The sequence below is a fragment of the Macaca fascicularis genome, chromosome 4, assembly GCF_037993035.2.
Source record: "Macaca fascicularis isolate 582-1 chromosome 4, T2T-MFA8v1.1".
NCBI lineage: Eukaryota > Metazoa > Chordata > Mammalia > Primates > Cercopithecidae > Macaca > Macaca fascicularis.
Window position 1 is genome coordinate 104,779,340 of NC_088378.1, and position 23,548 is coordinate 104,802,887.

General features: G+C 38.7%; 1 protein-coding gene across 4 annotated transcripts in view; it reads right to left on the bottom strand.

The window, feature by feature from the left end:
• COL19A1 (collagen type XIX alpha 1 chain) overlaps nucleotides 1-23,548 on the bottom strand; it is a 329,196-nt gene that overhangs the window by 63,183 nt on the left and 242,465 nt on the right. For all 4 annotated transcript variants that reach the window (XM_065543865.2, XM_005552609.5, XM_065543866.2 and 1 more), the window contains exons 18-27: nucleotides 19,150-19,191; nucleotides 11,599-11,661; nucleotides 7,910-7,945; nucleotides 6,968-7,003; nucleotides 6,820-6,873; nucleotides 6,067-6,120; nucleotides 4,633-4,686; nucleotides 3,870-3,959; nucleotides 2,164-2,208; nucleotides 1,979-2,056 (exon numbers count right to left, since the gene is read on the bottom strand). In XM_065543865.2, the coding sequence (XP_065399937.1) occupies nucleotides 1,979-2,056; nucleotides 2,164-2,208; nucleotides 3,870-3,959; nucleotides 4,633-4,686; nucleotides 6,067-6,120; nucleotides 6,820-6,873; nucleotides 6,968-7,003; nucleotides 7,910-7,945; nucleotides 11,599-11,661; nucleotides 19,150-19,191 (552 nt within the window). The remainder of the gene's footprint in view (nucleotides 1-1,978; nucleotides 2,057-2,163; nucleotides 2,209-3,869; nucleotides 3,960-4,632; nucleotides 4,687-6,066; nucleotides 6,121-6,819; nucleotides 6,874-6,967; nucleotides 7,004-7,909; nucleotides 7,946-11,598; nucleotides 11,662-19,149; nucleotides 19,192-23,548) is intronic.

Sequence of the window (23,548 nt, forward strand, 5' to 3'; positions counted from 1 at the left end):
GGTGGAATCTCGGCTCACTGCAACCTCCGCCTCCTGTGTTCAAGCAATTCTCCTGCCTCAGTCTCTTGAGTAGCTGGGATTACAGTCACCTGTTACCACGCTCGGCTAATTTTTGTATGTTTAGTAGAGATGGGGTTTCACCATGTTGGCCAGGCTGGTCTCAAACTCCTGACCTCAAGTGATCCACCTGTCTTGGCCTCTCAAAGTGTTGGGATTACAAGGATGAGCCACCAGGTCCAGCCTCTAATAATTTTCTGATACAAGTTTTTACTTGGTTTAATTTCCATCTCCAATGGTCTTTTACATTCTTGCCCTGGCAAATCAGACAACCCTCATTCACAACATATCCCTTCACTACTTATGCTTTCTTTTAACTTTTCATGATAACTTCAATATAAAGATGTGATACTGTGATAAAATAATATTTGGTTTCTGCCCTCAGTTCCTGGCACAGAGCTCCTAAAACCCTCATAAATTCCTTAACAATAGGTTGCTAACATAAACTTTTGTTCTAATACTTGTTTTTTGGCCCCGGTTGACACAGAGCTTCTAATCCCTTGGGTTTCTTGGGTGATAGGAGAGTCTTTTGTTCCAATGAGGTGACTTGGTGGGCTCCCTGACAGGAGCTGATCACCAGAAAGACCAAGCCACAATTAGAAACTCGGCCTTTCAGCCCACCCCGCATTCTGTGAAGAGGGGAGAGGGGCTGGAAATATAGTTAGTTGTTTATCTTGCTGACATGATGAAGCCTCCATAAAATCCCAAAATATGGGGTTTAGAGAACTTCCAGGCTGGCAAAAACACCCATGTGCCAGGAGAGTGACACACCCCAACTCCGCAGGGACCGACGCTCCTACACTCAGGGACCCTTCCAGACCTCTCCCTTTTGTAACTCTTCTTCTGACTGTTCAGCTGTATCCTTTACTGATACCATAAACCAGTAAATGTAAGAAAGAGTTACTTGATTCTGTGAACCACTCTAGCAAACTACAGAACCTGAGGTGGGGGTTATGGAAACTTGCAGTTTATAGCTGGTTGAACAGAAGTAATGAAGGCCCAGATATGCAGTTGGCCTCTGAAGTAGGGGTCGGTTTTGTGCGATTGAGCCCTTAACCTGTGGAATCTGACGCTAACTCCAGGTAGATAGTGTCAGACGTGAATTGACTAGTAGAACATCCAGTTGATGTCCATTGGAGAATTGATGAGTAGGGGAAAAAAACCCACACATCTGGTGTCAGAATTGTATTATGTTGAATGTTAAGAGCATAATAGGAAAAAAGTTAGTTTGTTTTTCTATTACACCATACAGGACAATTTTCTAAATTAATGTCGTTAGAATAACCATTTATTTCTACTTTTCTTGTTCAAAAATATTTTATGTCTTTTCATAGTAAATGAAAATTGTATATTTATTATTATCTGGTCTACAAGTGTGGATATAGTGGTCATTATTAATAGGGGCTGTTCTAGGCTCTGTCCTTATAGTTTAAATACTTTAAAAACTACCCATTATTTGTTTTTACCATTGAAAACACCATCTCTTCACTCTGAAGACATTACTCAGACCTTTTTGGTGTCATTTCACCTGTGTGTACGCCATTCACTTTAAATATTAACTTCTTGTTTTAACTTAATTAAAAACAAGCTGTAACATATAATGACCTAATATTAGGCAGTCATACCATCTTACAAATATGTATTTGTGCTTTTTAATATATAGATTAGAGGTATAGGTTAAATGACTGCTTCTAATCCAAATTAGCGTATGTGTGACCAGCATCTGTAAGTTAAAAAACAAACAGCGGGTACTGTCTCTGTGCTTAAGTGATACAACCTCAGTGCCCATCAATCCTCTCTGGATAGTGTTTATTTGTATTTCCTCCTCTGACCTTTCTATTCTTTTCACCTTGTTAAAATTTGACACTGGATTTTGTTTCACAATATTGGAATCAACAAGGACTGAATGAATTTCACTTACTGTTCTGCCAGGAATTCCTACCCCTGGTGGGCCTATGTCCCCTGGGGAACCGTGAACACCTGGAAGTCCTCTTTCACCCTGTGAAATGAAAGGCTGCTGTTAGCGCAAGCCTCAAGAGACATAAACTTCTCTGCTATGTTTTGTTAATTATTAACTTCTTAAAAATCAACTAAGTATTTTTATACCTTTGGTCCACGCGGACCAGGTGCTCCAGGATTTCCATCTAATCCCTAAAAGAAAAAGAAGGTGAATACATTGAATACGTATCTTCTTCTAGAAAGGTTATAAACACATTAGAAGTTATAACTAATATGTTTTATCACTCTTCATCTTATTTGAATAAATCTTTTTCTATAAAAGAATAAGGAACAGGGAGTACACATTTCAATAGGTTATAGATTTTGTATAGTTGTTTTAAAATATAAAAGATTTTTATTTATAAAATGAGGCACCTGATATTGAGAAATATTATTATTATTTAATAACGTAAGTTCAAAGGAGATGAGAAACAAAGGCACATAAAACATATTTTAAAAACATTGGTTATTTAGATTTTCCAGCAGTCCAGTTTTCAATGTCCTGGGAATAGTCTGGGTCACAAAGACATTTTCTGCAAATGACAAACCATGGTGATACCTGCAAAACCTCTGGAAGGGAAAATTCAGGTAGTTTTTCTGTTTTACAATATTGTCCTAGGAAGTTTTATGGTGTAAAACTAGTGTACCTGACTGGGATTCATGGATCTCTACAGAATCCATGTGTAGGATTCAGGGGACCTAGGAATCTTCCAAAATCATATGCAAAATGTTGTATACATGTATATTTTCTTCAGAAGAAAGCCCTTTGCTTATCACACATTTAAGAGGTTTTATCTCTGATTTAAAGAATAAGATGCCTGTAATCCCAGCACTTTGGGAGGCCGAGGTGGCAGATCACTGGAGCTCAGGAGTTCATGACCAGCATGGACAACATGGTGAAGCCCCATCTATACAAAAAATATAAAAATTAGCCAGGAGTGGTGGCATGTGCCTGTTGTCACCACTACTCAGGAGGCTGGGGTGGGAGGATCACTTGAATCACGGAGGTCGAGGCTGCAGTGATCCATAATTGTACTACTGTGCTCTAGCCTGGGTGACAGATTAAAGACCCTGCCTCAGGAAAAAAAAAAAAAAAAAAAAAAGAATAAGATGAATAGATGAATATTTCTTTTTTCCCCTGACTTTTATTTTAGGTTCAGGGGTACATGTACAGGTTTAGTACATGGGTACATTGCATATTGCTCAGGTTTATTGTATGAATGATCCCACTACCCAAGGAAGTAAGCATAGTGCCTGACAGTTTTTCAACCTTGCCTCCCTTCAACTCTCCCCCATCAGTAGTCCTCTACATCTCTTGCTCCCATCTCTACTATGCTGGTGTGCAACCAGTGTTTAGCTCCCACTTATAAGTGAGGACGTGCAGTATTTGGTTTTTTGTTCCTGCATTAATTTGCTTAGGATAATGGCCTCTAGCTGTATCCATGTTGCTGCAAAGGGCATGATTTTGTCCTTTTTATGGCTGCATAGTATTCCATGGTTATATATATCACATTGTCTTTATCCAGTCCACTGTAGATGGGCATCTAGGTTGAATCCATGTCATTGCTATTATGAATAGAGTTGCAATGAACACACGAATGCATGTGTCTTTTTGGTAGAACTATTTATTTTCTTTTGGGAAAAGAAACCCGTAGTGAGATTGCTAGGTCAAAAGGTAGTTCTGTTTTAAGTTCTTTTTTCCTTTTTTTTGCAGACCTAAACTTATTCCCATACTTGTGATCTGAAACTAGGAACCCACAAGCAGTAATTAATGAACTTGCAAGAAATATATTAACAAAAGGGCTAATACTTACTGGTTCCCCTGGCAGGCTTTTCCCTGGAGGACCAGCCTCACCTTTTGGACCTGGAAGCCCAGGAGGGCCTATGATCCCACCTGGATCTCCCTGTGGAAAACAAAGTAAGATTCTTTCTTTGATGCTCAGGTTCATGGTGGGAAGAGAGGAGGTAGTGGCTTCCATTGTTTTAAGTTGTCATCATAGCCAGTCAAACTTCAGTCAGTCAGTCACTCACTCACTCACCAACTCAATAATATTTATTGAGTACCTAATTCATGCCTGTTCAGTGCATTTAGATTTTGCAGTTAGTTATGTTAGCAGTATCACAAAACATATGCATGTGTGTGTATATGTATATATATATATGCATAAAAGGGCATATTTATTAATAAAGTTCTATAGATGATCTTTATGTTTTCTTTAAGTTATTCCCCAATAATAGTTCAATGTTAATACACTGTTTCCATGTAGATATCAAGAAACAGGTCTTGCAAGATTAAGAGACTTCTTAGGTTTATATCAGAATTGGTAACTGAGCTTGACTTTCAGACTCCTGATATCTTCATCTCTCAGTACATTTTGTCACATGGCATTCCTGTGCCAGAACCAGGGCTGCCAAAATGCACAACTCTAGGGGGTACCATTTACATTGTAGTTAATGTGAATGTCTGTCCCCTGCACAATCCCAGAAGCCCTGGGGCGTCCTTTCATCTCCCTTATGATCCTCTGTCTCTTCCTTCTATCTACTTAACATAAAAAATGAGGAAAATGCAAACTATACCTTTTCTCCTTTAATGCCTTGTTTTCCTGGGATACCATGTTCTCCTGGCAATCCCTAGAAAACTCAGAGTGAATAGGAAAGAGCAATGAGAACATCTCTTATAATAACATTTCCCTATATCTGAATCTTTGTCGAGAGAACAGAATTTTAACATATAGCCTATTAATACAAGGAGTTGGATTGATTTTGGCCTTTAAGACCTGGAAAAATATTAGTGATTCTACATGGTCTATTGGTTCAAGTGAAGCCACCTGGATGCCATAGGAAAGAAACTAAAGTCGAATTGAACCGAATGTCTCACCCATATTATTGCCATGGAAGAGGGATGGTGGTTGGTAGCATCACATAATGATTCCGAAGGACTCTCAGGCAACTAGAAAAATATGTTTTTACTATGTTTTAGAAACAGTGGCTCTTTCTCTTTTGATTTTGTTCTCTTTATAGCTCTGGCCACTATCACTTAATCTCAGTTTTTGAGCATTGTGGCTCCACTTGTGCCACCAGGATTATCTCTCTTTTCATAAGATCTGTCCACTAGGTTTATCTACAGTGGCCCATTAGTTGGCATAGGGAAGTTATCAAAAGCTTTGCTCTATAAACTGGGTGTTCAAAGTACCAAGCAGAACATGTGCACCGACCAATAGACAGGAGAGGCTCAAGCGGTGAGCATGGAGAATAGAACGTGAGGTTAAGGGGCTGTTCTCAGGGCATGAAAAAAGGAGAGATCCTAAGAGTTGCCTGGAGGGAACTGTAATCACGGTCAGATAGTGATCAGTCTCCAAGGAGTTATGGCCAAGGATTTTTCTTATTTTGCTCAAGTGTGAACTGATGGAGAGCTCCCAAGTTGTCAGAAGGCTAGGAAGGTTGTCCAAGGAATAGAAAGTTGATCCAGATAATGAATAGGAACGTGCATTGAGTATTTTAGGTCCACTAAAGCTAGGTTATAATGCAATCTGTCGATCTTCCTTCAGATATACTTTTAGCTAAAAGACTTGCTTTTTTTGGAAGGCTTTTGCTAGAAAACAATGGAAGTTTTGGAAATGTCTTCCTTAGATGGAGACTTGAACTAAAAACTGTGAATATTGAAAATGTTTTCTTTCTCTTTTGGTGTTCTTTATTTCTATTGGCATTTCCAATCTTTCTACTGCTGGTACAGCACTGACAAGCATGTCCAAAATGACAATTTAATTAACTTGAGCTCCAAAAATCAATTTATTAGGCTAATGATACTCAAAAGGACCTCACGTGAACATATGAAGGGCCTAGTCTTTGCAATAGCCCCTGACATTAGGTATAATCAGTTTTAGTGGCATAGATGACCCACGTCCTTGGGAAATGAGGGATAACTCAGTTACTTGAACAGATGTTGATGTTTTTAAAAAACATGTCCTAGTCTCAATTTCATTTCAAAAATATCAAAGACATTATACATACAACATCTCCTGGTGGTCCTCTGGGTCCCATGGAGCCTGCAGATCCCTGCTGACCCTAAAATAAAAGGTGGTATATGCTTTAGCTTTGCTAGGAAAAAAAAAAAAGATAGATTGTACCTGAGTATTTGTAAAGCATAGTGTGATCTTCATGTATAGGAAGACCGACTTTCCACCATCCCACTTTCCCACTTTATCTGTATAGTACTGAAATGTGCTTTGGGTTTACCAGGATAGTTTCCAGATGCTTTTATTTAATTTATGTGTTCTCTCCAGCAGGTGATAACTGAAGTTAGATAACTTGCCCTACCCATTGTCTGTGAGTACACCACATTAATTTCTCCTGCATTTTCCAAAAGCTGCTCTCTTGGGACACTGGTGTGGAATCCCACTTGGGATACTCAAGCAACTCAAGGTTACATAATTTTGGTTTAGAAACTGAATCTTGAATTCTGTTACTTTTAAGAATATAGCTCAAGGTCATAGATTTAGCTCACATTGTTTACTCTTAAAGCCTTTAGGGATGCTATTGTGAATATGCTCTGAAAAAGAGTTTAGAAATCCTATTGTGAACCAGAAGATAGTTACTATGTGTGTAATAAATGCAGCGGATGGGGAAAGTCACCATGGAAACAGGATAAAGTCTCGAAGAGCATTTGTGAAGAAAATGAGTGACACACCAAAGCACCCTGTTTTACACAGAATGGCTATAATTCCCAAATTATTTCCCAATAAATCTTAGTTATTTCTTATATACCTTTAGTCCTGGGCTTCCTATTAAACCAGGGGGACCAGGATCTCCAGGTTCACCCTAAACACATAGGGGGAAGGAAAGATCAATGTTGCTTTAATTTTCATAATCTAATTAAGGTTGGACATGAAATTGAAGAATGCCAGGAAATTACCTTTACTCCCTGTGATCCTATTATCCCAGGTTCTCCCTGTAAATAAAATAATTACTATAGGGGTAATGCTTAAATTCAGATGGAAATGGACATCTCTGATACTTTAATTGAATTTCTAGTAATTAACATACAATAAAAAGGGAAATTATGGAAGACATAATGAAATCAAGGAGAGTTCATTCTAAAACATGATTGAAAATACTTACTACTAATGAACAATACTTTCTTGATTTTTTCATTATAATAGTTTTTCCCCCAATGCCACTTTTGACACTGTAATTATCATGTCCCATTAGCAATCACCGCATTCTCTACTTAGCTGACATAGTTATAATTTGCCACCAACTAATCTTATGTCCCAGAGAATTAAAACTTCAGAGAAGGAATTAGGGAGAGTAGAATTTAAGGTAATATGTGTTGGTGATTCTACTTTTAGTTATATGTGCTTAATGATTAGTTATATGTGCTTAACGAAAAAAAATCACAACAAAATTAAGGTTATACAAAAGAGGACAATATTGGCTATAACAAGTTTGCTTTTTACATTTTCTGTGACTTATTAATATATTTGATAAATCCACTTTGTGCCATTAACAGAATTTTTGGAAAAAAATGTATCTTTTATTTTAATTTGATATTTGTGATATCCTACATGGATGCCTTATATAACATTCATGGCCAATCACTATTAGTAATTGGTTAAACAATGTATTAGAAAACTCATACCAATGTTGAAGTCTCCTTGCATGACAACACTTAACAAGGCTTAAAATTTCTTATTTATCAAAATAAAAGGTTAAAAATCACAGAGGAAAAAGTAAAATGCTCACGGACCTTATTTAATCAAATCTATTAGACTCCAAACTAAACATACCAGAAAATCAGAGAGAAAAAAAATCAATGAAGTAGAAAACCCAAGATAGTGAGAAAATATCTACTTACTCTATCTCCTTTTTCTCCTTTTGTAAAAGGCTCTCCCTAAGGAGAAGGGGTAGAAGATAGAATTAAACACTCTTAGAAGTAAACTCTCCAAACCCGGGTGTGGATAAACCCTACAGGCCAAACTCAGATCCCCATTGCAAACAGACCTCTAAAAATACCCAGAGTTCCACACAGTCTGCCTTTGCAGCTTAAAGGAAATATATGATAATTAATTTAAAAACTCCTTTATATTCCCAAATGAACAAAGAGTTAATCATTCTAATATCATTTATAAAATCCCAAGTGGCTGGCAAATCGGAATGCTGCCCAAGGTCAAAGCTTCCTACTGCCTAGTTCACATAGAAAACAATCACACGCACACATCCAGTTGGATGTGAAATGGGAGTGACAGCAAGAAATTGATAAAAATGTTGAATGGAAAGACATTCATTTGAATCTTCCAGTTGGTTGTGTGCTTAAATACATAAAATCATTATTTAAAAAACAGTTTTCTAGTTTTCATTTCTACTTTCATGAAAATGACTTGAAGAGGTTAACCATATCTGTAAGTTCTGTGTCCATGGATTCAAGCAATTGTGGATAAAAAATATTTGAAAAAGAAAAACAATAAAAAATAAAACAGCAATAAAAAGTATACAAACTTTTAAAATAATATAGTATAACAACTATTTACATAGCACTTACATTGTATTATGTATTATAAGTAATCTGGACGTGATTTGAAGTATACAGGAAAATACATAGGTGATATGCAAATAATAGGCCATTTTATATTAGGGACTTGAGCATCCTCAGATGTTGGTATCCTCTGAGCGCCCTGGAACCAATCTCACACAGATACCAAGGAACAACTATATATCCATATCTACCCAACATGATGAAATATCTTAATAGTGGTTAATTTCTATATATTAGATCAAGGCCTTATTTATATTCTTATTTCACTGCTTGTTTTTGCTTACATGACACTGCTCATGTCATTGCTTATTTACAGCCACTGTCAAGTTTAGTGGCCACATTGACTAAAGTAACTGGTTATAAAATAAAAAGAAAAAAGAAAAACCAGGGAGCCTAGTTGTCTAGATACTTGATATTTAGTCCTAGATCCAATGGCTACTATTTGAGGCAAGTCACTTAATCTTTTAGAGGCCCCCTTTCCTAATCTATAAAATCATGGGGTTCAACTAGGTGATCTCAAATATATTTTAGCTCTGATGTGTTACACATCAAACCATATTCTGAATGTCCTATGGTGGGGGAAAATTTGCCATTTTAGTTACCATTTGGGATCAGTGGTTCAGAATTTACCTTTGAATGAATACTACTCTTCTGTTTGGGCCTTCTGATTACTATGAAAAGTAAAGTCTATATCCTGTTCTGGAATAGAAAGGTTGAGACCATAAAGAGCTAAACTGCTCTCCATAATAATGTAAAATTTGTGTTGTTTTAATGTAGGGGTAGGGGAAGGTGGCAAAGACGTATGGGGTGGTGGGATAATTGGGGGATGAATAGGGACCTGGTATGGAGAAGAGTTAGGAGGAAAAGAAGCTCTAGTTAAGGAAAACAGGGCTAAAGGCAGTCCCCGTGAGGTACATGGACTGCCCTTGAACGTTAGTGGTAGGAGAGAAAGCCAGAGGAAATCCCTGCAGGAGGAAAAGGCCTATCACTCCTAGGAACTATGAACTCCTCCAACCCTTGCTGTTTGAAGTGTGGTCCATGGAACAATAGCACCAGCATTACTGAGCGCTTATGAGAAGCCCAGACTCTCTGGTCCTGCTCCAAACCTACTGACCTAGAATCAGTGGGATTCAAGTGCACGTTCACATTTGAGAAGCAGTGTTCTAACTCACTGAAAGTTTCTCCTTTCTGCTCTAAAAATCCTTGATTTTCCAGTAAAATTTTTGTAAAACTTATAGCAAGGTCCTCCATGTGTCATGTGGAAATTAAGAGAGGGTGGGTGTCAATGTTCAGGTTTGGAGGGAAGACAGTGGAGACCTAGAGAAGCAGTTAAGAGATGGTAAGAGGAACTTCCAAGTGTGGAGCACCTAGAGAGTTGGCAGGTACCAGGGGCATGCACCAGCCTGGACTTCTGAGACATGAGATTTTCCAGACATTATTGGAAATACTCAGTTGGAGAACCCCATTAAAGACTGCCAAATCCTGTAGTTGTGTAAGAAGGCTTGAACTGAATACTAAGGGCAAGTACGACTCCCGAAAGTAGAAGAACTAGGGTACATAGGCTAAGGGAGGAGACCACCCCTCATATTGTCTTATGCCCAATTTCTGCCTCCAAAGAAAGAAGAAGTAAAAACTAAAAGGCAGAAATGAAATCCACAGGCAGACAGCCCGGCGCCACACCCTGGGCCTGGTAGTTAAAGATCGACCCCTGACCTAATCGGTTATGTTATCTATAGATTACAGATATTGTATAGGAATGCACTGTGAATATCTCTATCCTGCTTTTTTCCGATCTAATTACCAGTGCATGCAGCCCCCAGTCACGTACCCTCTGCTTGCTCAATCAATCACGACCCTCTCACATGCACCCCCTTAGAGTTGTGAGCCCTTAAAAGGGACAGGAATTGCTCACTCGGGGAGCTCGGCTCTTGAGACAGAAGTCTTGCTGATGCCCCTGGCTGAATAAACCCCTTCCTTCTTTAACTAAGTGTCTGAGGAGTTTTGTCTGCTGCTTGTCCTGCTACAAGGCCACAGACTGATTCTAAAGCTGCAAAAATTACTGTCATTGTTAATTTTTTAAAGTTGAAGCACAGGGAAAATTTGACTTTGTAACACTGAATGCTTTAAATAATGTTCCTGTTTGTCATGCAGGCAATTTAGTGACCTCTTCATGTTTTGTCCCCTGATAAACCAATATCCTTTATTCACTCTTATAAAGAAAGAGGTAGAGTGGTTTAATAAGATGTATTACTTTTTTTTAAACAAAGATGAAACATTTGATAAGCCTGATTCTTGAAAACTGCTTTTTTAAAAGGAGCATTAAAACAAGTCATTTTTTGTACCTACAATTTCTCTTATCACTTTAGGTGGTCCTATTTGAATATAAATGATACTGTAGGGTTTTTCTCTTTTTCCCACAAAAAGAACTACATTTTGAAAGAAACCGGCCACACTAATACTCAAAAGTGGTTGGGAAGCCACTTTGATCTTACAAAAATCAAGAAAGAAAAATAACTTCAGAAGGTACACTGAGAACAGTTATTTAAGCAGAAAGATGTGTTTCCAATTTCTTTCGGATCAATTTGTACTAGCCTTTTGATACATTGATTTTATTATTTTAGCTACAGTGTGTAGTTATACCAGATGAGCATTGTGATTTTAAACTTTAGGTTCTAGAATCAGCTCCCCTAGGTGTGATTCACAGCTCCAATGCTTAGTGCTGAGTGACTTTGGGCAAAGTTACTTAATGTCTTTATGCCTTACTTTCATCATTTGAAGTACGCAGGTGATAATAGACGACCTTATGGAACCTTTTTGTGGATTAAGTGAGTAAATACACGTGAAAGACTTAGTGCATAGCATAGCATAGCTAATACTCGCTTGAAAATCTGATCGGTTGTTTCCCATGACAGGATCAACCAAGGTACGTGGAATTGGGGCTGATTTGGAAAAATATTTTTAATCCAGTTTTTTAGATATTCTTCCTCTGTTCTCAAAGCTAAAATACTTACAGGTTCTCCTTTTTGTCCTTTAGGGCCAACAGACCCTGGAAATCCTGGTAGTCCATTTTCACCCTTTCAAGACAAAGCAGAAGAGAGATTTTGCAGATGGTTAGAGAAGCACTATTGTGACTCAGAACAGAATGATTGCTTGCTCTGCTAACTATATAGCATCCAACAGACAATGCAAAGTTCTGAATCTACTTAGACTATTTGTATGATAATGTGTTTGTCAGTACTTCACAATGGCTTTATGTCTTTTAGAAATCCATACATTTCATTATGATACTTAAATGTAATTTGAAACAAAGTTAATTATTTTTCCAGGAAAGAATATCTAGAGGAGACTAATTATAATTTTGTTCTGGTGTGCCAAAACCAATTTTTTGTGTGTGATCTCAAAGACATCAGACTGTTTAACTGGCACAATAATCTAGACTCATTTTATTTCAGGCACTTTTTTGTTTAGGTGAGCAGAGTCAGTAGTCATATGAAGCAAAATGAGTCTCTCAGCTCTTTCCAGGGTTTATAATGCTACTTAGATGATTGGCTGTGGGCAAATAAGGCATTCTTGTAGATGTGGTGACGGCAGTAGCTTAGAAATGTCTAGGAGGTTCTGGTCAAAAACGCTGAAGAGAGATTTGTATGTGACATATACAGAGTGTTTTTGGAAAATGTAATTTGAGAAGAAATGTTTAAAGAAAGGAGTTATATCACTAATGAGGCTTCAGAGGAGTCTCGGCATTGTGCATCCTTTTAGTGTTTACCAAGATCTCTGAATACCTACACAATTTTTAAATTAAACATAGTCCCTAGAAGATATGTAAGGCTACTTTTTTTCCCCCAACCTCAAGAGCATTTTTGCAAAATGATGTTCACCATTACATTTCTGAGCCTATACCATTTTTGCCTACCTGGCCTATTTTTTTACTTCAAAAGAATAAATACAGAAAGCATAAAGTAGAATACACTAAGCCTTCATGTACCAGGTACCCGAAATGAAAGAAATTAAAAAATTTACAAAGAAGAAATCCCCTATATTTCCTATTTCCACCCAGAGGGAGCCACTCTCAAGAATTTAGTATTTATATTTTCAGTTTATATTATTGTACTTTTACTGCATATGTGGAATCATAAACATTATTTTGGATATTTGAAACAAATTCCATAAATAGCTTTATCTCATATAGAACATACTACGACTTGTTTTTTCCACTCAACATTGTTTTTAATATCCATCTCTATTGATACATATGATCTCATTCATTCACTGTAACAGCTGAGTAGCATTCCAACATGTTAATAAACCAGGGTTTATCTCAGCCCCACCGATGGGCGCTTGAGTTGTAATCAGCTTGTCTCTATTATAAATAAGGCTGCAGTGAACATCTCTAATCCTGACCCCTGTGTGGATGTGCCTAACTGTTCATTTTGAAGCCTCAGTCTACCCAAAAGTGCTTCAAGTACAAATTTACTACAGCCCTAAAATCTTTGGCTTATTTTTATATGTATATCCTAATCCATATCTTGTGATTTTCTATAATGGATAGACAAGATCATGTTTGTATTAATTAGTCTTCTAGATTTATGGGATATGTTTTGTTAAATTAATCTTAATTTTATTAAAATTTTAAAACCTCATGCAATACTGTAACTGTAGAACCAGCCCAAACAGGGCCTACTCTGCTGATAACAAAATGCCGAGTTACCCTTAAGGTATAATGGAGCCCAAAACTCCAAGTCATGCAGCCTAGGCACGCATAACAGAAAAAGCTTGGACTTGTAACAACAGCTGGAACCAACAATTCCTCCCCTTGGGTGGAATCAAGAAGACCAGGACATGACCAGAACCTGAACTCTTTCAGAAGCAAGGGGGTCCACTGGCCTGGAATATCCAGGGCAAAAATCTGCCTCAACATACCTTACCATAAATGGTCAAATTTGAAGCTGTCCAATCAGACCCTGCCAAACTAACATCCCTAGATCCTGTCTCTTGCCCTCTGATCCCTTAAAATTTGCCCCAATCCCCAAATCCAGGAGGCAACTTTGAGCCTGACTCCTGTCTCTTTGCTGGCTGGTTTTGCAATAAAATCTTTGTTTTCTGAAAAGCTGGTGCCATAGTTATTGGCTTCAGTGCACACTGGGCAGTGAGCCCATCTGCTTGATAACAATATTGTAAAATACATATTTGGTCTTCGTCCCAGTTTCCTGGCATACAACTCATAAAATCCTTGGAATCCCAAAGCAATAAGTGTCTTTTCGTATGTTAATGAGTTGACTGGTAGCGGGCAGCCCCTAGGGTAGCTTCGGGATTGGGCTGGTCACCAGAAGGACCAAGGCTTGATTAGAGTCTTTTCAGCCTCACCTCCAACCTCTGAGGAGGGGCGAGAGACTGAAGGTTAACTTGGTCACCAATGACAAATGATTTAATCAATCACACCTACATAATGAAGCTTCCATAAAAACCACAAGGACTGGGTTCAGAGAGCTTCTGTAGAGCTGAAGTTGTAGAGGTTCCCGGAGGGTGGCATGACCAGGGAGGGCATGAAAGCTTGGAAGCTTGGCACCCCTTCCCACATACCTTGCCTTATGCAGTTCTTCATCTGTAACCTTCGTGACATCCTTTATAATAAATTGGTAAGCATAAGTAAATATCTCCCTGAGTTCTGTGAGCCGTTCCAGCAGATTAGTCAAAGCCAAGGATAGGGTCATGAGGACCCCGATTTATAGCCATTTGGTCAAAAGCACAGAAAAAACAACATGGGACTTTCAATTGGCATACGAAGTAGAAGGCAGTCTTGTGGGATCGAGCCCTCAATCTGTGGGATCTGTTGCTACCACCAGGTAAATTGCATCAGAATTGAATGGAATTAGAAGACAACCAGCTGGTGTGTATTGCAGAACTGATTGCTTGCTTGCTGTGTGTGAAAAATTCACATATTTGGTCATAGAGGTATTTTGTGCTGTGAGAGTTGATACTAGGAAAGAAGTGTTTGTTTTTATGACTCACCTCAGTACTAATTTTTTATACCATTAAGCTTTCAGTTAGTAATAGTAAGGCCCTGTTGGAGAGCCAAGGAACCAAATGGATAAGAAGCCAATTTGCAGACCTGTCAGTACAAATATTCTAGAGCAGTGTTTCCCAAAGTTCAGTCATCCACATCCCAACTGCATAATATTCGCTATGTCCACATACCACCTATATATACATAGCTTATTTTTTTCTCTAAATTCACTCACATTCTTAATTTAAATATTCAATAAGCCTTTTGAAGCAGTATCCATAAAATTTAAAGTTTAGTGTGCTGGATACAGGCTTTTTCCTAATTCAGAGGAAGCTACATAAGTATTGTTTTTTTCTATGATAGTATCTAAACATCCTGTGTATCATCACTCTTATTCTTACCACATTATAAGATAAGCCATTTTTTTCTTAGACATAGTAAATCATATTCAAGGTAAGGAGAGGGAGAAGTTGGTGGATACATTTAGGGACCAATTGTTGTTGGTTTTATAGAGAAAATAGACAATTAGCCTTGTATAGGCATTAGGGTGTAGAGTGAAGTTCATTTTACCCATCTGGTAGGTGCTACAATCTCCATTGCATAGGTGTGAAGGAAAAATACGCCTACTAGTTACACTTGCCTAATAAAATAAAAGTAGAAAGCTAAGAAGGGGTCTAGAAATTGCTTGTAAAAATCAAATCTGCCAATATCAAAAGGGAAGGGGAGGAGAATGTACATGGTGAAATAAGAGTAATTATATTCATAGCTGCTATACAGGTGAACCAATGTACATAGGTCTCCTGGGAAATATAGAGGAAGGACAAAAAAGGGGTTGTGGCTCGTCTTTCCACATAGTCATCGGATGACATTGGGCTGGAAGGAAATCTTAGAGACCTCTTTCCTCATAAAATTCTGCAAAAAAAGCATTTTCCACCTGAACCTTAGACACATATGGGTTTGTATTTTTTATTTAAATTGAACGTTCAATGATTTATCACGGTAGAGATGAGTTGAAACACAAGTGATGAATTTACTTTGCATCAGGAAAGACTCTCCTTCAGTTTGACACTTTTGATGCTATTCGAAAAGCTTGGGGCTGTAGCGACTCCACCTTTTCCCCGACAGTCTTCCCCCACAAGATACCTGCTATTTTCTCAGGAATGCTTAGATATCCTGATATTTTGTTCTACTGTCTCTATAAAGCAGTAGTTCTCCTCAAGTAACTTGCAAATACATTATCCCTTCTCCACATCCTGTCAGTCCCAGTCAAGCCACAGAGCAGGGATCATCCATCATTTCCACACTGGTAGACTGGTCATGTGGACAGTCTCCATGGTCATTTACTGCAAATCGTGGTTTTCCCTGTATCGTAGCGTTCTTGATACAGGTTGTGGCTGCTAAACCAGGGATGATTGGTGTGTATATTCCAGTGCTGTTTGTGCTTGTTCTGGTGCTTCATTGTAGCGTCGGGTTCCAAAGGGTTGACTCTTTTAGGAATTCTATTTTGCTGGTCAGTGCATTGAGAAATAGCATATTATAAAGGAATGATGAATCACTTATGTGTTTAATTATTCTTCTGGTTAAATATTTTATTCTACAGCACAAATTGAGTCCCTTCTTTGTCAAAATTATGGTGGGAGATACAAAGATGAGCAAGACCAGGTGCTAAGAATGAGAATAACAATTAATCCTCAAAAGTGCTAAATGAGACCTCATGAGAGGAAGGAAAGATTGAGGTGGGTGAATAGAAAAGAACAAATCTTTAGTGAGGGCTTTATATATGTTTTAGTTATTGTGCTTTTGAGTAACTTCCTGTTATTTAATTTTAATCCTTCTATCAAATCTTTGTGTAGATACAGTTATGCCCATGGTGTGAATGAGGAAATGGATACTTAGAGAAATGAAGTGACCTTCCCAAGGTGACCCAGCTGTTAATGCCACAATCAACTTTTTGTCTCAAAGCTCATGCTCTTCCTATTACTCAGTGGTTCTTAGCCCTGGTTGTATATTAGAGTCATCTGAAACACTTTTAAATAGAGCTACAACCCCTACTCCAAATCGGAGTCTCTGTGGATGGAGCCCGAGTGTGGGTATTTTGTCAAAGCTTTCCATGTGATTCCAATGTGCAGCCAGGATTCAGAAGCACCGGGGTTCACCACAGGTGCAAGCAGAGATCTGTGAGAACAGCTTGATGGAGCTTTAAATTATCACTGTGGTGACTTACATCACATTAAATTACATTACAATTTTTAAAACTAATGTATTGATTCAGAAGAGATAGTAAGTAGACTTGCATAGGTAGAGTTGATTTCACCCTTCCAGCAACTGCTATGCTTATGTTTGTGTTTGGTTGGTTGTTTTGAGACAAGGTCTTGCTCTGTTGCTCAGGCTGGAGTGCAGTGGTGCGATATGGCTCACTGCAGCCTCTATCTCCTGGCTCCAAGTGATCCTCTTGCCTCAGCCTCCCTGGGAAGCTAGGACCACAGGTATTTGCCAGCATGCCCAGCTAATATTTTTAACTTTTGTAGGGATGGGGTATCACTATATTGCCCAGGCTGGTCTAAATTTTGGGCTCAAACATTCTTCCCGCCTTCGCCTCCCAAAGTGCTGGGATTACAGGTGCGAGCTACCACCTGTAATTTTTGTTTATTTTATGCATTATTTATTGGCAATTTCCTGTTAATCACGCTTTTTAAAAGTTTTTTTTAATGTGTCTCTTTATATCACATACAGCATCAAGTTCCCTGTAGACTCGTCTATGTTATTTATTTGAGTGAGAGGAGGGAACAGTTATGCCACTGGCTTTTCCTAATTCTACTTAAGATTCTGAAGCAATTAGAAAAGATTTTGAGCAACAGAAAAGGTCCTTAGAGTTTGAAATACACCTGTTTTACAGAATCAAATTTCTCATCAGTGAGGTCTTAAGAATGTCTAAGTAACATATGTTTCCTAATGAACACGGCAAAACAGAAGCCAGCTGTTTTGTTTCAAGAAATGAATCATCATTTAACTACTTTAAAAGTCACAGCTCTCTTCTTTGCTCAGCTGTCCTATGTGACAAGCTTTGTGGCTTTCTTTCCTTTTTTTTTTTCCCCTTAGCCTGCATATGTCCAGAAGTCATTGCTTAAAATGTAATGCGTTTGTTATGGTGGCGTATGGTTTCTGTTAGCTATTAGGTTACAGGAAATAATGCTAATGTACTAGCAATAAAATCTAACTCACACAAATGACTTATCATTGCTGTGTAATCAGTTTTTGGATGTCTTTTTTCAGAATGTCAAGGTTTTATTTATGATTTATTTATTTAGCAGAAAACTTCATTTTGAATCATCAATCTGTAAGAAGCTCCTAGTTTCTGGCAAGAGTCTTTTAGTAGTAACTTCTGGTGATGAGTGTACGACTTTTTGAATGGATTGGTTGCATTGATTTATAAGACACAGAAGTCATATTTTCTTGGATTCATGTCAAAATCCCCTGCCCTCAATCTAGAGAATTTTTACAGGTGAATGAATGAAGATAGCTAGCACTCACAGGTCACATTCCCTCAGAGTATTTTCAAACCTACTCATCTCTGCCTGTAGATTTAATGTGCATTTTTTTTCTGACAATGGCACATTTGCATGGAATCCAAGGTCATTACAATTTCAGAATCAAACAGGAGTGAAACATCTTATTGAATGGGGAAGTGAATCTGTCATCTTTACAGTTAAGATAATGAAACCTGCGAATGACAAGGAGAATGCAATGGAAACTTATCAGTGTCTTAATTTTAAAACTATTTTGAAATAATTACTTGGCTAAACCACTACTGGACAGTATAAAACCCCACCAAAATGGCTGCCAGGGCAGCTTACGTTTTGGTACTTAGGAAGACACAAAACAGTGAGCCTGGGCCTGAGGCATTTTGCCAAAGGGGTCTTCAGATTGTTTTTGCCACCTACACGGATTCACATTTAATTACAAAACAAGTCTTGTGTCCTGATTTCATGTATCTTATTACAGTAATTTCCCCTTGATATGTTCTCTTTCTTGCAGCCAACTGCTACTCAGCAGTCCTTGCTGGACCCTGAAGCAGATTCCAATCCTACTGCCTGGTCAGGAGGCAGGCAGAGGCCCCTGCCCACTGCAGGCTGGACACCCTCCCAGAGATGCAACCCAACTGCTGCCGGGGGGCTGCCCCCACATGGCAATGTGTAAATCCGTAGAAAATACTGGACCCTTCTATTCACTTTGAAAATCTGATTACCGCCGGGTGCAGTGGCTCAAGCCTGTAATCCCATAACTTTGGGAGGCTGAGGCGGGTGGATCACCTGAGGTCAGGAGTTCAAGACCAGCCTGGCCAACATGGTGAAACTCTGTCTCTACTAAAAATACAAAAATTAGCCGGGAGTGGTGGCACATGCCTGTAATGCCAGCCACTTGGGAGGCCGAGGAAGGAGAATCACTTGAACCTAGGAGGTGGAGGTTATAGTGAGCTGAGATTGAGCTACTGCACTCCAGCCTTGGCAACAAAGCAAGACTCCATCTGAAAAAAAAAAAAAAAAAAAATTCTGATTACCTTGTCTCCTTTCAGGCCTCCAGCTTCATGTTCATCATTTCCCTAGGGAGGAAAAACAATTTAAAATTCAAAGAAAAATCCACTAATTTTTAATGCATTCAATGGGTAACAGTATAAGTAGTCAGATAATAGTACTGTAACAGCTTTTTACGGATACTAGGTCATTTGTGCAGACATCTTTGTCTCTCTCACCCGTTGTTAAATATTCCTGTTAAATATTTTTCTAAATAATTCCAGCTTTGGAAACCCTATGCATCTTCTTTGTGACTTCTTAAGGAGATTGCCTCCGGAGAAACATCACACCTCTGGGGATAAATACTCACTACTCCAAAACCATATCTGGCCACTTCAGCTGGCCTCTCCATGTATCTGAGCATCTCTGATCTGCTCTCCCTACTCTCAAGTATGCTTTATTGTTCTCAGACCACTACATTACACTCTACAGTCCCGGGCAGGTGACTTGCCTGTAACTACACTGAAAAAAATACAAGTTCTCGGACATCACTTTTTTTTTCTTTTTCCTTTTTGTGGAGAATGGTGTCTCGCTATACTGTCCAGGTAGGTCTTGAACTCCTGGGCTCAAGCTATCCTCCTGGCCTCTGCCTCCCTAAGAGCTGGGATTGCAGGCATGAGCCACTGCGCCAGGCCTCAGATACCACTTCTAATTCCTGTCAATGAATGTACCAACCCATGTACATGCACACCCGGGTAGTTAATGAGCTGTCTCATCTCTTATCAGTGGCTGTTTCCTCTATAAATTCTCTGATTCCCATGCCCTCTGCCTTCTTAGGAGATTTTCCTTATTAATGTTACCTATTGCTATCAGGTGAAATTGGCCAATTTGGTAAAGTTAAATAAAATGTAGCTAAAATTGGCCAATTTCTTTAACACTTCTCTTTCTCTCTCTGACTACCTACCTACTCTACCTTCTTTAAACTTAACACACAAAAAGCATACAGTTCCCCAGCACACATTTCCCTTAAGTTACTCTCTTTCCTCCCATTTCTGGACATTTTCTCAAAAGGGTAGTTAGTGCTTTCTGTGTCCACTGACCAAGACAGCCTTTAATGTTTCCTTCAGCGGGAATCAACTTTGGACAGGCTTGTTCCTAATTCCAGACCCCGGCCTCTCTTTTTCTAGACCAATTGCTTTAGAAATCTGTATTTGTAAGTTCTTTCACTATCCCTTCGAACTGTAAATCTTCCTAAAGTTTTACAATCTGGGAACGTCTTTCTCAAGGACCTGGGAACCATCCCTTTAAAATGTAATCGTGGAGAAGATAGTGCCACTATCTTCCAGGCTCTGTGAGAGGGTAGGAGCCTAACTTCAGCCTTGTGCCAAGTTGTAAACCTTCTTCCTGTCACAAAGATATGAGAAAGTTACCCTTCCTTTGGGTAGAGCCAATTAGCAAACACAAGGAAGTGTGTTCTCTCTCTTACATCAACACTTAAAAACTCTCCTGAACTTTGTTTCAATGGAATTGAGCTCAGACTAAGTCTGCCCTCTCTCTCCTATTGCAGTAGCCTTGAATAATGTCTTCCTTGCCTGTTTAACTTTGTCAGGTGCAATTTTTTATTTGACACCACTTATTCATCTCCTGTTTACTCCTAAACACATATGTATTTGACACTGGCCCCAGTCAGTCCACTGATGTGGCCCTCTAATGTTATTAATAATATCTTTGCTGCTTACTCTAATGGACTCTTCTTTAATTGACCTTGCTACACTTGTCACTCTCTTGGCTTGTATGATAGCTTACTTTCCTGGTTTCTTCCTGTCTCTGTGACTTCTTCTTCCCTCATCTGTTAAAGGTTGGATTTCCTCAGGACTTTCTTCCTTGTGACTCAACACTTTCTCCCCAGCACTCTTATTTACCTTCATGGCTTAGGTAATATTTACACAGCCAAATTTATAAACCCAGTATATACTTCTCTTCTGAGTTTTAGACCCATATATCTAATTTATACACCCTGCATATACTTCCCTTGTGAATTTTAGACTCATATATCTAATTTTCTACTTGATGTATGTACTTGTAAATTCTAGAAGCAATTCACATTTAACAAGTTTAAAACTGAAATAAAAAATGCAACAAATACACATATATATGAGAGAAAAAAATAGAGTTACATCACACTGCTAACATTGTTTAGTACAGAAGTGGGAGAAGAAGAATCAGTTTTTTCTAATGTGTCTCTGCAGTTGTTCTTGTTAAATTGAGCAGGAATTCCATTTTACAATTGAAAACAATTACGGAAAGAAAGAAAACCTGAATTCTTCCTCTCTGTCCGAGTGTCATTCTCAATACCACTTGGTTTGGCTGTGTCCCCACCCAAATCTCATCTAGAACTGTAGCTCCCACAATTCCCATGTGTTGTGGGAGGGACCTAGTGGGAGGTAATTGAATCATGGGGGAGGGTCTTTTCTGTGCTATTCTCATAACAGTGAATAAGTCTTATGAGATCTGATGGTTTTATAAAGGGGAGTTTCCCTGCACAAACTCTCTCTTCTGATGTCTGCCGCCATGTGAGACGTGCCTTTCACCTTCCACCATGATTATGAGGCCTCCCCAGCCACATGGAACTGTGAGTCCATGAAACCTTTTTCTTTTGTAAATTGCCCAGTCTAGGGTATGTCTTTATCAGCAGCATGAAAACGGACTAATATAATCACCCTCATCCTTATTCCTCGAATATGATCAGTCATCCAGTTTGGTTGACTCTGTCTCCCCAAATGTCTTCTCTTCTTTTGAGAGAAAGAGTCAACCTGCCTACACCCAGGCAGCCCACCATCATGTCTTGCCAGGATTATTGCAGTGAGTCTCTAACTGGTCTTTTACAATCCACTCTTGCTTTCCTGACATGCATATTCTCTACATAAGATTAGAGAAATACCTTCAAAAGACATTCTGACATCCATTTCTCAAAACTTTAACATCTCCAGCAAATCTCTGCATAACCTGAACTCATTTCCCTCTCTAGTATCATGTTGGCCACTCTTCTTCCTCAGAAGCTTCAGCTGTCATGGTCTTCTCTCAGCTTCCTAAACTGACCAAGGTCATTCCCATCTCAGCCTCCAGATCACCACTCTGTGTCCTCACCTTTCTATCTGGCCAGAAACTAGTCATTAATCAGGTCTTAACTATTATGAAATGCCATTCATGAAAGCCTCCCCTGGCATTCAATAAATATCTGTTGGGCACATGAGCCAGTAATTCTAATCATGTGGTTTTTCCATTAAAGTTATTTTTCTGATTAAAAATACATGTGCTGATAGAAAACCTAAAAGGTCAAGAAATATTTAGACAACAAAAATATACAGAGGTACCTATTCAGATCACTATTGCTACAGTTTGGTATTTTAAATATTCCTTCCATGTTATTTTGCTGCTCCAATAAAAAGTCAGTAGTTTATAACTGATATTATTATTGGTCTTGTAATGGATAGTCTCTCATTTTCTTCTGTCAACTTTGGTCTGTGATATCTAAATTGAAAATAAAAATTGTAGTCTCAAAATTTTGTTCTAAATTATTACAACCAACAGTATTTGAAAATTAAGCATGGAAACACTAAGGTATATACACACGTTTATAAAGAACCAGCAGTTACAAAATGGCAGGTTGCTTGGATGCAACCTGCATAGAAACATAAATCTTAGAGATGTCTCAAAAACACTAGTCATTTGAGCATGGTGTCAGCACAAAACATCAGCATCTCCCCCTGGCTATGCTTATGATAGGATCCTTTTTGGGAAACTGGAACATGCTTTCATCTGAGATACGATTTGCCTGGAGATGGTCTTTGGCTTGGAAGGCCCCATGCTCTTTGATTGCAGAGCAGGAAAGCACCTAAACGGCCTCTGGGGAGAGCATGTTCTAGTGTAGCCCACCTCACCCCCAATAACCTACAGGGCATCAGAGATGCTGTGGCTGGGGTGAAGGAATGCCTCTGTAGCACCAACTCCTAGTGTCCCATCAATAGGCTTTATTGTTCTAAAATCTTGATTTTCTGATGGCTTCCACACCCAGAAAAACAACAGGGCCATTTATTGCTGATCAGAGCACCATGTTTGCTTCACTCAACAGCAAGACCAAGAAATCCATCTAATCAAGGACTCTTGGTGGCCTTTAGTGCTGTTCTCCACTCTTGGGTTAATAATACTCAAGGCAGATTCAAACTCGAGCTTCAGTAGCGTTTATTCATTGACATGTGAGCTGCTTCTCCCTGCTATCTCCAAGCTAGCTGCACCAGACAATTGCCTGGCTTAGTGAAAATCATAAGAGGCATAGTCTTTGTGTTTCTGGGGCTGCGGTTCTGCGTCCGATGCTATTCTAATTTTATTAGGTTATTTTGTGTCTTGGTGCCATGTTAAGGGTTCTTGTAAGCCTTCCAAATACAG